The following is a 17,142-nucleotide window of genomic DNA, read 5'->3' as shown; positions in this document are numbered from 1 at the left end:
TGTGTACATATATATATTTTAACTCCAATTTAGATCAACAGTTCAACAGTTTCTAAACACATTTCTGATTGCTCTTTTTATTTTTTCTTAACACCAGTAACAGTGCCTTTCACATAGTAGATGCCAGAGAGGTATTTTAAAATATTTTTTCTCAACTTCCTGCCTGGATAGGGTGTTAATTGCCCTCTCTTAGATTCCAGTGACGCTGCTGCTGCAGAGCACTCAGCTCAACTACAAGATACAAAGATTGAAAGCCCATCAGACACTAAAGCCATTAAACAGAAAGAGGAGATCCATAGGAAGAGTACAGTTCCTAAGGAAGCCTGGTCAGAAGATAAAGAATCCTTGCAGATAGATATGGAAGGTAATGGGATTGGGGTATGTGTGTGTAAGAGAGTGAAACAGAAGGCGGGGCTCTGTCTGTGTATTTACATTTCATTCTGATAAGAATATAGCATCACGATTTAAGCAGAGTTCCATTTTATCTTTTCTTCTTTTTTTTCTTATGTAAATTACTTCAGTGCTACTTTGTGTAGATGTACATATTGATTTGTAAAGTAATTGTTACATGTGGGAAAAGATTTGGCAACTTAGAAACAGGATTATAAATAAATACCTAAGGCTGATAGTATTAGAAGTGAGGTATCATGGCCCAGTACTGAAAGAGAAAAACCTAAAGGTATTCCAGAAGACTGTAACAAAGACAGAAAGATCCTCAATACAAACTTTTTGATAATTCCAGTAAAAAAGAGCCAAGATCATATCTATTTATGTTTATTCAGGCGCCCTTTTTCTAACGTGAAAGAAAAGCATAGAGGACACAAGCCATTACTACCTACCTGTCAAACTTTATGTCTTTGAGGAAGATAGAACAGTACCCAAATAAGGAAAGAAAATAGTCAAGGAGCTATAATCTACCCATATTGTATTTTGAAATAGTACAGGTGAAGCTGCTCACATCAGTAATGTATAAGAAAGGGGCGGCTGGATGGCCAGTTGGTTAGAGCGCGAGCTCTCAATAACAAGGTCGCCGGTTCAATTCCTGCATGGGATGGTGGGCTGTGCCCCCTGCAACTGAAGAATGGAAACGGTGACTGGACTTGGAGAAGAGCTGTGCCCTCCAGAACTAGACTGAAGGACAACAACTTGGAGCTGATGGGCCCTGGAGAAACACACTGTTCCCCAATATTTCCCAATTCAAAAAAAAAAAAAAAGGAATGTATAAGAAAAATGATTTTCCACAAGGGTGCCAAGACTACATAGTGGGGAAAGAACAGTCTCTTCAACAAATGGTGTTGGAAAACTGGATAGCTACATGCAAAAAATGAACTTGGACCCTTACTTGTTACCACATATGAAAATTAACTCAAAATGGATCAAACATAAACACAAGAGCCAAAATTATGAACTTCTATTACTCAGCAGCAACACAAAAACCCAATTTAAAAATGGGCAAAGGACTTGAATAAACAATTCTCCAAAGAAAACATATGAATGGGCAATAAGCATACGAAAAGATGTTCAGTATCACTAATGATCAGAGACATGCCAATCAAAATCACAGTGAGATGTTGCTTCACACCCATTAGGATGACCACTATCAAAAGAACAGAAAATAACCATTGTTGACAAGGATGCAGAGAAATTGGGACCATTGACACTGTTAGTGGAAATATAAAATGAGGCAGCTATTATGAAAAATAGTATGGAGGTTCCTCAAAAAATTAAAAATGAATTGCCATATTATCCAGCAATTCCACTTCTGGGTATACATCAAAAAAAATTCAAAACAGGAACTCAGAGATATATGCACACTCATGTCCATTGCAGCATTTTTCAAATTAATCAATATATGAAAACAGCCCAAATGTCCATCAATAGATAAATGGATAAAGAAAATGTAGTGTATATATACAATTGAATATTATGCAGCCTTAAAAAAGTAGAAATCCTGTCACATGCCACAGCATAAGTGAACCTCAGGGATATTGTGCTAAGTGAAATAAACCAGTCACAAAAGGAAAAATATTGTATATTCCATTTATATGCAGTATCAAAAGTAGTCAAAATCATAGAAACATAAAACAGAAAAGTGGTTGCCAAGAGAGGAGGAGGGAGAATTAGTGTATAATGGATATAGAGTTTCAGTATTGCAAAATAAAAATGTTCTAGAGATCGGTTCCACAACAATGTGAATATCGTTAGTGCTATTGAACTACACACTTTAAAAATGGTTACGATGTTAAATTTAATGTTACGTGTTTTTTACCACAATAAAAAAGAAATAAGACTGTATAAGATGAGAAAACAACACTGCAACTCTGCAATGGGTAACGTAGGAGATATAGCTTCGAAAAGAAAGATGGAAATCTAATTTGTAAAAGCGTGCTCTAATCTAGAAGAGAAGAAAATTTTTCCTAAATTTTTCATACTCTGTATAATTACAGAAAGCATGAAATGTGTTAAATATAAGTTGAGATAATAATGAGATGTAAAGAAAGACTTAGGGTATCAGAGAACAAATTGAAGGAAAAAAAATGTACCAATTAAGAGAAAAAGGAGATGAAGGCGATTAGGAAAAAAAATAATTATTTGAGGACTGACAGTGAAAATCCACCATAATGATGTCTGTTGGTATCTCTAAAGAACATAACAAAAAAAGAATAAAACGTAAAAGTAAAACTGAACCTGTAATTTACAAGGACATACCAAGTCCTAGGAAAAATGTATAGATAATAACACCCACATGGATGTTGGTGATAGTATGGAACTTCAAAGAAAAAGAAAAAAAATCATACAGAAAATGCAGAAAAGGCAAGGAGAAAAGGCAGCCAAGGGACAAACAGAATAAAGAGAAGTTAAAGTATAAGTGAGCTACCTTCATCTTTAAAGTTGGTAAGTCAAGAAATATATATGTAAGTATAGTATTTAAAATTATAAAGGTTACCTCTAAAAGTGTTAAAATCCAATTATGAAACATCCAAAATATTTAGAAAAATGGTAGGAGCAGCAGGAATATAGAGGGAGGAAAAAAGAAATCAGAAAGTAAATTTGTAACAAAAAAGATCATAAAATGAGGGAATGGGGTTAGCTCAGTTGGTTAGAGCACGGTGCTGATAACACCAAGGTTGCCGGTTTGATCCCCACTGTGAGCCGTGCCCTCCTTAAAAAAATAAAAATAAAACGTAATGTCTAAAAAAATATATATAAAAAAAAGAGAGAATGGGTAGTATATAATAAGACTATATAAGTAAATATATATAGGATAAATTCACCTATTAAAAAAAACTCTCAAAATATGAAAAACTCGGGTTAGGTTAAGAAACAAATTCAGTCTCATGCTATATAGCAGGCACACTGAAAATAAAGTGACTCAGAAAGTTTAAAAATAAAAGTAAAATGAGACATATGAAAAAGAAATTTGGAGACATGATATTAATATAGATGAGATTAAAGTCAATACCAAAAGTGTTGCAGGAATTAAGGAGGAATATTTTTTACGGATTTGCAGTTCACAATGAGGCTGTAACACAAATCTTTAAACATGAAATCGCATAAAAATACATAAAACAAAAACTGGGAGCACCATCAGTACGGAAGTTTATGTTGCCTTAGAATGAAGGTATAGAATAATATGAAAACAACTCATGATATATTGTTAGGCAAAAAATGCTTGGGTGGGGAGGGAAATTTGCTAGAGGGGGCAAAAATTACAAAACAGACCATAAACTATCAGAAAACCCTAGAGGACCTTCAAGGAGAAATGGACAATTCAGAATACATGGGATGTTTGCCATTTATTTAGACCTCTAATTTCTTTCCAGTGTTTTGTAGTTTTCAGAGTAGAAGTCTTTTGTTAAATTTCTTCCTAAATATTTTAATTTTTTGATATTATTGTGAATAGAATGGTTTTCTTAATTTTGTTTTCAGTTTAATTCCAAGTGTATAATACAATTGACTTTTTAATATTTATCTTTTACCTTGCAACCATGCTGAATCATTTATTAATTCTGATAGATTTTTAATGTATTCTTAGGATTTTCTAGTTACAAGATCTTGATATCTGTAAATATAGCTTTACTTCGTCCTTTGCAGACTTCACACCTTTTTATTTTTCCCCAATTAGCCTGCCTAACACCTTAAGTACAGTGTTGCATGGAAGTGACAAGAGCAGACATCCTTGTATGTTCCTGTCTAGGGGGCAGACATTGTCTTTCATCGAGTATGATTTCAGCTGTGTGTTTTTCATAGATGTCCTTTATCAGATTGAGGAAGTTTCCTCTATTCCTAGTTTGCTGAGTGTTTTTATCAAAAAAGGGATTGGATTTTGTAAAAAACGAAAAAAAAGGAAAAATTATATATTCCACTTTAGAGGCTTGGCTGTAAAGAGAAGCAAAGAAATGGGCCAGACCCTGAGGGAGGATATCAGGGTTTTCTAAAACTATGACATACTAACTGATGCTTTCAAGATGTTGGAAATGATCCAATAAATAGAGAAAGCTTAAAGATATGAGAGAGATATTAAAGTAATAGGATACAAGATCTTGAAAGGAAGATGAGTTGGGCTCCAGAGCACCTTGAAAAGAAGGAGGATGGGTTCTGCTGTTGCATCTGGGAAGGTTGTAGGTGTAGGTGGATTGGCAGAGGGGGGTGGCATTAGTGTTGCCTACATGATGATCTCTCTGCCCGGAATATTCTTCAACTGCTATGTTTTTGGTTTTCCTCTCATTTTCACTTTGCATTTCAGCTTCCTAAGAGAAGAAGCCTTCTCTAACTACCATTTCCCATTTTAATTATTCTTACACCACTTTTTTTTTAATCATTCATAGCCTTTAATACAATTTATAATTATATAGCTGCAGTCTCAAATATCTATAGAAACTAAGCAAAACCTCCCAGTTTTTAAATGTTGCTAGCTAATTCTAAAATTGTAGAGTCTTTTTTTTAAATTGAGATATAATTGACGTATAACATTGTATTAGTTTTAGGTGTACCACAACATGATTTGATATATGTATGCATTATGAAATGACTACCACAATTAGTTAACATCCATCACTACACAGTTACGTTTTTGTTGTTGTGATGAGAACTTTTAAGATCTACTCTCTTAGCAACTTTCAAATATACAACACAGTGCTGTTAACTATAGTCACCATGCTGTACGTTACAGCCTCAGGACTTACTCATCTTGTAACTGAAGTTTGTGACTTTTGACTGCCTTCACCCTTTTTGCCCACCTCCCACTTCCCCTCCTTGCCTCTGGTATCCACCAATCTGTTCTCTTTATCTATAAATTTGGCTTTGTTTTTGTTTTTGAGGTTCCACATATAAGTAATATCATACAGTATTCATCTTTCTCTCTGTGACTTATTTCGCTTAGCATAATGCCCTCAAGTTTCATCTATGTTGTTGCAAATGGCAGAATTTCCTTCTTTTTTTATGGCTGAAAAATATCCATTGTGTTTGTATACCATATTTTCTTTATTCATTCAGCAGAGGACACTTAGGTTGTTTCCGTGTATCGGCTATTGTAAATAATGCTACAGAAAACATGAGGGTGCAGATATCTTTTTAAAATAGTGACTTCATCTTCTTTCGATAAATACCAGACATGCAATTGCTGCACCATTTTTAATTTTTTGAGGAACGATCCCTACTGTTTTCCATAGTAGCAGCACCAATTTACATTCCCACCCTCACTACACAGAAAAGAGAACCCTTTTCTTCACATCCTGACCAACACTTGTTATCTCTTGTCTTCTTGATAATAGCCATTCTAACAGGTGTGAGGTGATAACTCATTGTGGTTTTGATTTGCATTTCCCTTATGATTAGTAATGTTGAACACCTTTTCATGTATCTGTTGACCATAGAATGTCTTCTTTGGAAAAATGTCTATTTAGATCCTGTTTTGTGCTGGTCTCAATCTATTGATAGTAATGCTGTCAGTTAGAAATGCCTGTGGGTAATCTGCAGACATCTCCCCTTTCCAAACCAATGCTATGACTGGACCGACCCTTGTGGTTCTTATGGTTGCAAGACACCCTTCAGCAGTAACCATCAGGAAACTCTGAAGAAAAAAAGTTTATTACTTCAGGCCCTGGAACATAGTATAAGACATGCCAGGAACACCCAGCAAGGTCGTGGATAGAGAAAGAAAGAACAAGCATGGACCTGAGGTTCTGCTTTTATTGGGGTAAAGAGTGCCATCTGGGGTTTCAGGGGCTAACTCTTTGTTGGCAAATTTAAAACACAAGAGCAGGAATTTAAAGCACAAAAGAGAGAAAAAAGAAAACAACAACCAACAACCCAAAAGGCAAGTTATCTAAATCAACCAATATCTGAAATAAAGCTGCCTCATGTTATTGGTGGGGTGGGTACACATCCTGGCTCTTTTATCTAATTGTATACAGACAGTGTGTTTATTCGAGACAGCCTTCCTTAAAGTGGATATCTCTTTGAAGAGGATGCCTGGGCAATCAAAGCTTAAGTCAGGCGCTTGCATTACAAAAAGAAATGCCAGCTGTCCGGGCTTACCTACAGATATTCTGCTCATTTTAAAATTGGATTATTTGTTTGTGTTTCTGTTGAGCTGTCTGAGTTCTTTATATATTTTAGATGTTAACCTCTTATCAGATATATGATTTCCAAATGCTTCCTCCCATTCAGTAGGTTGCCTTTTCATTTTGATGATGGTTTCCTTTGCTGTACAGAGCTTTTTGGTTTCAAGTCCTACTTTTCAGTTTTCCTTTTGTTGCCTTTGCTTTTGGTATCAAATTCAAAAAATCTTTGGCAAGACCAATGTACAGGAGCTTATCCCTGTTTTCTTCTAGGAATTTTATGGTTTCAGGTCTTAAATTTAAGTCTTTAATCCATTTTGAGTTGATTTTTGTGTTTGGTGTAAGATAGTGGCCCAGTTTCATTCTTCTGCATGTGGCTGTCCAGTTTTCCCAGCATCACTTACTGAAGAGACTGTCCTTTCCCCATTGTGCAATCTTGGCTCCTTTGTCATAAAATAATTGACTCTATATACGCGTGTTTATTTCTGGGCTCTCCATTCTCTCCCATTGGTCTATATGTCTGTTTTTATTCAAATACCATACTGTTTTTGTTATGATAACTTTGTAATATAGTTTGACATCAGGAAGCAGGATGCCTCCAATTTTGTTCTTCATTCTCAACATTGCTTTGGTTACTTGTAGTCTTTTGTGGTTCCATACAAATTTTAGGATTGTTCTATTTCTGTGAAAAATGCCATTGGGATTGCATTAAATCTGTAGATTGCTTTGAGTAGTATGGACATTTTAATAATATTAATTCTTCCAATCTATGAGCACAAAATATCTTTCCATTTCTTTGTGTCTTCTTCAACGTTTTTCATCAGTGTCTAATAGTTTTCAGTATATAGGTCTTTTACTCCTTTCCTTGGTTAAATTTATAATTTTTGATGCAGTTGTAAATGGGATTGTTTTCTTAATTTCTCTTTCTGATAGTTTGTTGTTGGTGTACAGAAACACAACAGATTTTTGTATATTGATTTTATATTCTGCAACTTTACTGAATTAATTCATTAGTTCTAAGAGTTTTTTGATAGTCTTGAGGGTTTTCTATATGTAATGTGTCATCTGCAAATAATGACGGTTTGCTTCTTCTGTTTTGATTTAGATGCCTTTTGTTTCCTTTTTTTTTTTTTTTCCTAATTGCTCTGGCTGGGACTTGCAGTACTATGTTGAATAGAAGTAGCAAGAATGGGTATCCCTGTCTTGTTCCTGATCTTAGAGGAAACATTTCAGTTTTTCACCGTTGAGTATGATGTTAGCTGTTGTCTTGTCATATATAGCCTTTATTATGTTGAAGTATATTCCCTCTATACCTACTTTTTGAGAGTTTTTATTATGAATGAATGTTGAGTTTTATCAAATGCTTTTTCTGCATCTGTTGAGATGATCACATGATTTTTATCTGTCATTTTGTTAATGAGGTGCATCACATTGATTTGCAAATGTTGAACCATCCTTGTATCTCTGGAATAAATTCTACTTAATCGTGGTGTATGATCTTTTTAATATCTTGTTGATACTGGTTTGCTAATAGTTTATCGAGGATTTTTGCATCTCTATTCATCAGGAATTTTGGCTTGTAATTTTCTCTTCTTGTAGTGTCCTTGTCTGTGTAATGCTGGCCTTGAAAAAATGAGTTTGGAAGAGTTCCATCCTCTTGTTTTTTGGAAGAATTTGAGAAGGTTTTGTATTAATTCTTCTTTAAATGTTTGGTAGAATTCACCAGTAAAGCCATCTGGTCCTGGATGTTTTGTTCATTGGGATGTTTGAGTGTCTTTTTAAACTTTAGACATTAAAGCAGATTCCATGTGTCTTATTGTATTCTGAAGAACTTGCTTTAGTGATTCCAAGAGGATTTAGTGAAAACCCTAGTTGCCAATAATCTAAGTATAGGTGAAAAGGTTCCCATACTTAAAGTTTTACTTTGTTGCATGTATAGGTCTTTGTTTCTACCCATGCCTTGGAATTCCAAAAAATGTGTATTGATCCTATGTTAGTGTTTACAATTAGGGTTTATGATTGTAAGGTGTTATTACATCTAAAAATGCCTGTTTTGACAATGAATAATGACGGTCAAAAAGTGAAGATGGAAGAAGGTAAATTTTATGTTAAGTATATTTTACCACAGTAAATTAAAAATGGAGGAAAAATGTAAAGGTGGTTGACAGAAAGGAATTTTCAGAGGCTCTAAGACATATAAAGAGTTTTCTATACACTATGGAATACTATTCGGCGGTAAGAAAAGATGAAATAGGACCATTTATGACAACATGGATGGATCTTGAGATTATAATGCTAAGCGAAATAAGTCAGACAGAAAAAGCAGAGAACCATATGATTTCACTGATATGTGGTATATAAACCAAAAACAACAAAAAAACAAGACAAACAAATGAGCAACAAAAATTCATAGACACAGACAATAGTTTAGTTGTTACCAGAGGGGAAGTGGGGAAGGGGATGGTAGATGAGGGTAAGGGGGATCAAATATATGGTGATGGAAGGAGAACTGACTCTGGGTAGTGAACACACAATGGGATTTATAGATGATGTAATACAGAATTGTACACCTGAAATCTATGTAGCTTTACTAACAATTGTCACCCCAATAAACTTTAATGGAAAAAAAAAAGAGTTATTCCTTTTTATCCCACTCATTTAATTACTGATGATGAAAATGAAGTCTCATGTTTCTTAGCTGGAAAGAGGGTTAACAATACCTGGCTCTCAGTTTTATCAACACAATTGAATTAAAAAGGGAAAAAAATACAGATCTAGAGCACATATCATAACACCCCACACATAGCAGGCAGTGATTACAAAGCAGCTGTTACGATGCAGAGGACTAAAGTGCCTTTCTCAAGGTCACACAGCCAGTCTGTGGCAGACTTCAGCCTAGAATCCAGGTCTTCTGACCCTGAGTCTCAAACATTTACTGTACCAGCTGGCCACCAGATACAAGGCATAAATCATTTGCACAGGCAGTGAATTTTCTGAAACTATATAAGCTGTTCTTTCTTTCAGTTTTTTGTTCTATATCTAAAGAATTAAGTGTGAATACTATTACTAAAGACAATGAAAATATTTTGAAAGTCTTTCAAAATCTTTTCTTTTCTCCTTTTCAGAGTCCAGACGTCATTCACAATTTGAAAATACTACTCATTCTGTGTTCAGGTCAGCCAAGTTTTACTTTCATCATCCAGTGCACCTACCAACTGATCAAGATATTTGCCATGAATCCTCAGGGAGGAGTGTTTTCGTGAGACATTCTTGGAAAGATTTATTTCAGCATCATCCAGACAAACAGAGAGAATACACTTGTCTTCCCTCCCCTCATCAAAATGAGGAAAAGACGAAGACAGATTTTACCAGAATAGAGAGTCTCAGTATCAACGTAAACTTGGAAAACAAAGAAACAATACATCCCACTAAAACTCAGACTAGAGATTATGCAAAGTGTGACAAACCAATGAATGAACCAAAAAAGAATGATAAGGTCCCTCCAGAGCCAACAACTCAGCACACGGCAAGTTTGAATGAACTCTGGAACAAGTATCGGGAGCGACAGAAGCAGCAGAAACCCCCAGGGTTCAGTGACAGGAAAGAATTATCCTTGGTGGAGCGACTTGACCGTTTGGCTAAACTTCTCCAGAATCCCATCACACATTCTCTCCAGCCCTCAGAAAGTACTCAGGATGACAGCAGAGGGGAACGAGACGCTAAGGAATGGAGTGGTAGACAGCAACAGCAGAAAAACAAGCTTCATAAAAAGAAGCGGTATAAGAGTTTAGAGAAATGCCATAAAAACATAGGAGATCTCAAAAAAAGCAAGGTGCTTTCTACTCATCAAGCTGGGAGGTCCAATCATATTAAAATTGAACAGGTTAAATTTGATAAATATGTTTTGAGAAAACAGCCCGGTTTTCATTATCTAAACAACACTTCTTCAGATTCTAGACCCTCAGAGGACAGTGAGCTGCTCACAGATACTGCCACCAACATCCTTTCCAGCACCACTTCTGCTGTGGAATCAGATATATTGACCCAAACAGATAGAGAAGTGACTGTGCATGAGAGGAGCAGCTCTATCTCCACCATTGACACCGCCCGATTGATCCGGGCCTTTGGCCATGAAAGAGTTTGTCTGTCACCCCGACGAATTAACTTATACAGCAGCATCACTGACCATCAGAGGAGATTCATTGAGAAGCGGAGCAAGAACATGAAGAGAGCACTGAACACAGGTTATCCCCAAATGACTTGTGAGCACACCAGAAGGAAGCACATCCAGGTACATGGCTACAAATTTCCTCTGGCAATGTGACTGCCTTTTTCATGGACTTTCTAGTTAAGCTTTGCATACAGGTGAAAAACAAAGCCATTTGCCTTTCCTCACTATAACATTTCTTACCAACTGGAAAAGAGTTAGAAAGTGTAGTACAGTGCTATTGTGAGTTGTCATTCTTTTCATCAACACTCATTTATAAATTACCATTTGGATGAGGGGCTTTGCTGCTAAATGCTTCGGAATCTTCAAAGTACACCCCTGGCACAGGGGAGCTTCGAGTTTCGATCTATGTTGCCTGGGTTGTTTTGTTTTTTTTATTTGTTTCTCCCGGTCTTTCAAGAAATTTTGAGTTGCTTTTAAACACACACACACAAGTAACACAATATGATTTTTTAACAGTAAATAAATTGGAACAAAAGAAAATTAAATGGAAACCAGAGAGGGGTGAGCTACAACATAATTTTTTTAAAATAAATAAATGAAGAATTGTAAGTGATAGGAAGATACGTTAAAGCCAAAGGGGAGATAAATATACCTGGTAGATATGCTTGCTAGATGAGAGCCACAAATTTCACTTTCTGTTTTCTACCAGTTAGTATGGCTAGAATTTTGCGATCAATTACATTAGTCTGTAATATAAAAACTAACTGAGTTTTCAAAAGCATTACAGATATTTGCAGTACAGAGACCTAAGAGAAATTGTACTCATCTGTCCGAGGCCTGAGCAGTGTCCTTACAGTAGGTTCGGTAACAAATCCTATAAGGCTAATACAGCCTTAGTCGGGAGTTCAGGAAAGACAGATCTCAAGGGGTCAGCAAATCAGACCGTTACTTTAACCCAAAAATAAAATTTAGGGTATCTAGCAAAGTGCTCTCAAAAAGTGATGCTTCCAAAATGGTTCAGTGGCGTATAGAAAGAAAAATTTTAGATTATTCCTTTTTCTCAATCTTTTAAAATTCATAATTTTGTATATGAGTGCAGTAGTAAATATAACTTATAAATATCTACTTTGACAATTTATGCTCAAAAATATTTTATCAGTAGCACCACATGATCAAATAACTGAGAGAACACTAGAGGAAAAAAGGCACAGGACGTTTTGACAGTTTACGTTAAGTATTATTTCTCATAATTGAGGTTTTGGTAGGTATTAAATGACAGTGATTACGTATATAAATAGTACAATATGACTTTTTTTTAAGTAAAAAAGAATTGAGAATGACACAGATTAAGGCTTTTTGTTCCGTAGAGGAGATAGAGGAAAAAATCCAGGTAGAGGGTTTTTGTGTGTGTGTAGTAAAATACGTATACATAGCATAAAGATTATGTAATAATTTTAACCATTTTAAGGTGTACAATTTAGTGGCACTGAGCACATTACACCACCAGTGTTTAGTTCGAGAACTTTTTCATCGCCCCATTGGAAACCTCATACCCATTAAGCACTCTCTATTCCCCGTTCCCACTAGCCCCTGACAACCACTTACCTAACTTGCTGTTTATGTGAACTTGCCTATTCTGGTTATTTCATATAAATGGAATCATACAATATGTGACCTTTGTGTCAGGCTTCTTCCGCTTTAGCTTAATGTTTTGGGGGTTCATCCATGTCCTAGCTTGTATCAGTACTTCATTGCTTTTGATGGTGAATAATATTCCATTGCATGTATATACTATGTTTTATTTATCCGTTCATCCATTCATGGACATCTGGGTTCTTTCCACATTTTGGCTATTGTGAATAGAGCTGATACGAACAATTTGTGTACAAGTTTTTATTTGAACACCTGTAAACAGTTCTTTTGGTTATATACCCAGGAGTGGAAATACTGAGTCATATGGTAATTCTATGTTTAGTTTATTGAGGAACTGCCAGACTGTTTTCCACAGTGGCTGCACCATTTTACATTCCACCAGCAATATTTGAGGGTTCCAGTGTCTCCACATTCACCAAGACTTATTTACCTTTTTTTTTGGCCATTCTAGTGAGTATGAGTTTGGTATCCATACTCATTGTGGTTTTGATTTGCCTTTTTCTTTCCCTAATAACTAATAATGTGTGAAGCATCTTTTCATGTGCTTGTTGGACATTTGTGTATCTTCTTTGGAGAAATGTCTGTTCAAGTCTTTGCCTACTTTTTAATTAAGTTGTCTTTTTGTTTTTGAGTTGTAAGATTTCTTTATATATTCTGGATTGTAGACGATTATCAGATGTATAATTTACAAATATTTGCTCCCACTCTCTGGGTTGTCTTTGCACTTGATAACTGCTGTCGTTTGATGCACAACAGTTTACTTTTGATGAAGTCCTGGTATACCTATTTGTTGTTGTTGTTGTTGCTTTTGATGCCATATCTAAGAAACCATTGCCAAATCCAAAGTCATAAAGTTTTGTCCCTATATTTTATTTTAAGAATTTTATACTTCTAGCTCTTTCATTTGCATCTTTATATTGAGTTACTTTTTGTATATGGTATGAGATAAGGGTCAGACATCATTCTTTTCCACATGGGTATCCAACTGTCCCAGCACCAGTTATTGAAAAGACAGACTGTTCTTTCTTCCTTGAGTGGTCTTGGCACCATTGTCAAAAATCAGTTGACCGTAGATGTGAGGGTTTATTTCTGGGCTCTCAACTCTATTCCTTTGATCTACATATCTGTACACCATTACTGCATTAATTTGATTACTGTAGCTTTGTAGTAAGTTTCAAAATGGTCTTTAATCCATTTTGAGATAATTTTTGTATATGGTGTAAGGTAAGCCTTTAGCTTTATTCTTTTGCATGTGGATATCTAGTTGTCTCAGCATCATTTGTTGGAAAAAGACTGTCTTTTCCCCATGAAATGGTCTTGGCACCCTTGTCAAAAATCATTGACCATATATGTAAGGGTTTATTTGTAGGCTCTCTGTTCTGTTCCGTTGTCTATATGTACATCTTTGTGCCAGTGCCATACTGTTTTGGTTGACTTTATCTTTTGAAATAAATTTTGAAATCAGGAAGTATAATGCCTCCAACTTTTTTCTTTTTCAAGACTACTTTAGCTATTTGGGTTCCCTTGGAATACCATATGATTTTTAGTAAGTTTGTTTTTTCTTTTTGATGCATTTTAAGTGTAATTGTTTTCTTCATTTTCGCATTGTTCATTGTTAGCATATAGTGGCCATTTATTAATATACATTATATCATCTTTGGAGAAATGTCTGTTCCAGTTCTTTGCCCATTCTTGAATCGGGTTATTTATTTTTAGTCATTGAGTTGTAGGAGTTCTTTATATGTTCTAGATATTAACCCCTTATCAGATACATGATTTGTAAATTTTCCCCCCAATTAGTGGGTTGCCTTGTCACTCTGTTGTGTTGATTATGTCCTTTGCTGCACAGATGTTTTTAATAATGATGTTGTCCCAATTGTCTGCTTTTGCTTTTATTGCCTGTGGTTTGGTGTTATATCCAAGAAATCATTACCAAGTTCAGTGCCATGAAGTTTTGTGTTCTAAGAAATTTTATGGTTTTAGGTGTTAAGGTTAGGTCTTTATTCCATTTCGAGTTGATTTTTGCATATGGCCTAAGGTAAGGCTCCAACTTCATTCTTCTGCATTTGGATATCCAGTATTCCCAGCACCATTTGTTGAAGAGACTGCCCTTTCTCACTGAGTGGTCTTGCACCTTGTCAAAGGGTCAAAATCCTTTGACCATAAATCATCCGACCATATGCACAAGGGTTTATTTCTGGGCTCTCTATTCTAGTCCATTGGTCTATTTGTCTGTCTTTATGCCAGAACCACAGTGTTATATTACTATACCATTGTAATATGTTTTGAGAACAGGAAGTGTGAATCCTCAGCTTTGTTCTTCCTTTCAAAATTGTCTTGGTTCTTCAGGGTTTCTTATCATTTTCAATGATTTCTTACTGTTTCCAATCTTTTTTGTTCATTGCTGTATGATTTTCTTTGAGTTGTTTTTTCTGGTCACTTAGCATCCATGTAATCTAATAAGGTGTTTAAGCCACTACTCACTGTCCACCCTCAGATATGAAACAGTATCTATTGACTCCGTCATATGAAAAATTAAGAAACTGGTTCCACTTAATCCTATTTCTCCCCACCCACGCCCCCACACACATACTTCCCCCAGCCTGCCAATATTCATTGTATTTTGTGAAGTTCATCTCAGTTAGTTATGGTAGTATTACTATTGCATTGACTAGCTTTGTTTTCAAGAATTATAACATTTTCTATGTTATAAGCAAAATCTCAATTTTATATTAGTTAATGTTTTTAAACATAGGGTCAGTATTTACCATGAGTCTTCTCACATAACTGTTTATGAGTTTGTTAATTTAAATAATTCTGTGGTTTGGCTAGATTTTAAAACAATTGTTCAGAAGTGAACATCTTTTCAGTTCTTAACATTTTGAGACTATCTATTACCTTTATGTAAGAACAACAACTTGGTTGGGTATAAAACTTTTGGATAATAATCCGTAATTCAAAACTGTCAATTTTGCTCCCTTTTTCTGGGCATCGATATTTAATGTTCCTGTGTCAGAGGCAACCCTGATTTTTCCCCCCTATGGGTGCCTGGTATTTTATTCCTGAATTCTTGTCTGTTTTTTAAAATTTAAATTTGATTACGTCTCAGGGTATGTCTCAGTGTTGGTCAGTGTCTATTGATTTTTTACTATTGAAATAAAATTCACATGCCATGCAGTTTACTCTTGTAAGTATACAGTCTGGTGGCTTTCAGCAGAGTCAGAGAAGGTAAAACATGGGCAGGCCTCTGTATCAGTCCTTCACCATGACCATCACCCCTAATTCCAGAACATTTTTGTCACACCAAGAAGAAACCCTGTGCCCATTAACTGTCATTTCCCAGCCTCCCTCGTCTTCCCCTGCAGCCATTAATCTACTTTCTGTCTCTATGGATTTACATATTCGGGACATTTCTTATAAATGCATCAGGCAATATGTGGCCCTTTGTGTCTGGCTTCTTTCACTTAACAATATTTTCAAGGTTCATCCCTTTTATAGCAGGCTGATAACTGGCCTCATAGAATGAATTTGGAAATGATCCTTTTTCTTGTTTGTGTTTAAGAGTTTTTGAATGATTGGTGTTAATTCTTCTTTAAATGTTTTATAGAATTCACCACTGAAGCCTGGTCCTGGGCTTTTCTTTTTGTGAAATTTTCTGATTACTAACTTAGTCTCTTTTCTTGTTACAAGTTTGTGCAATATTCTATTTCTGCTTATGTCAATTTTGATAGTTTGTTTTTCTTGGAATTTGTCAGTTTTATCTAGGTTATCTAATTTGTTGACATTTGATTGTTCATAGTATTCCCTTAAAATTCTTTTAAATTTCTCTCTAGTTGGTAATAAGGTTCCCTCATTCATTCTTAATTTCACTGATTTGAGTTTTATCTCTTTGTATGCAGGTGGTAGGGGTGTGGTAGTGGTCCTAACTAAAGATTTGTCAGTGTTTACTGTTCTTTTCAAACAACCAACTTTTGATTTTTTTTTAAATTTTCTCTTTTCTTATTCTCTGTCTTATTTATTTTCATTCTAATCTCTTTATTTTCCTTCCTTTTGCTTGCTTTGTGTTTTCTTCTTTTTCTAGTTTTATAAGGTAGAAGATGAGGTTATAGATTTGAAATTTTTTAATATAGACATTTACACCTAAATTTCCTTTTAAGCTCTGCCTTCACTGCATCCCATAAATTTTGGTGTGTTTTGTCTTCATTTTCATTCATCACAAAATATTTTCTAATTTTCCTTGTGATTTTTTTTCTTTGACCATTGGTTGTTAAGAGTGTGTTGTTTAATTTCCCCATATATTTTTGAATTTCCCAAATTTCTGTATGTTTTTTATTTCCAGTTTCATTCCATTGTGGTCAGAGAACATAGTTGATATGATTTCAGTCCTCACAAATGTAATGTGACTTGTTTTATGGCCTGTCTCTCCTGAAGTGCATTCTATGTGCCCTTGAGAAGACTCTGTATTGTGCTTTTGTTGGTTGAAGTTTCTGTATGTGTTAAGTTTAGTTGATTTATAGTGTTGTTCAAGCCTTCTGTTTCCTTATCGGTCTGTCTAGTTGATCTATCCATTTGGAAAATGTTATATTGCAGTTTCTTATTATTACTGTTGAATTATCTATTTTCCCCTTCATTTCTATCAGTTTTGCTTTATGTATTTTGGGTATTAATTTTTTTCTGGTACCAAGTAACTATATCCCTTGTATATTCAGATTTAGTTTCATTTCAGCAGAAGTTTTCTTTACCTGCCTCCTCAAA

General features: G+C 35.1%; 1 protein-coding gene across 4 annotated transcripts in view; it reads left to right on the top strand.

The window, feature by feature from the left end:
- ALMS1 (ALMS1 centrosome and basal body associated protein) overlaps positions 1-17,142 on the top strand; it is a 142,576-nt gene that overhangs the window by 101,100 nt on the left and 24,334 nt on the right. For all 4 annotated transcript variants that reach the window (XM_074332177.2, XM_074332176.2, XM_074332174.2 and 1 more), the window contains 2 exons: positions 194-364; positions 9,689-10,854. In XM_074332177.2, the coding sequence (XP_074188278.2) occupies positions 194-364; positions 9,689-10,854 (1,337 nt within the window). The remainder of the gene's footprint in view (positions 1-193; positions 365-9,688; positions 10,855-17,142) is intronic.

Source organism: Rhinolophus sinicus, chromosome 2 (genome assembly GCF_057876585.1).
Source record: "Rhinolophus sinicus isolate RSI-liver-muscle chromosome 2, RSI-T2T, whole genome shotgun sequence".
In the NCBI taxonomy this organism is placed as follows: domain Eukaryota; kingdom Metazoa; phylum Chordata; class Mammalia; order Chiroptera; family Rhinolophidae; genus Rhinolophus; species Rhinolophus sinicus.
This window is presented reverse-complemented; position numbering and strand designations above follow the sequence as displayed.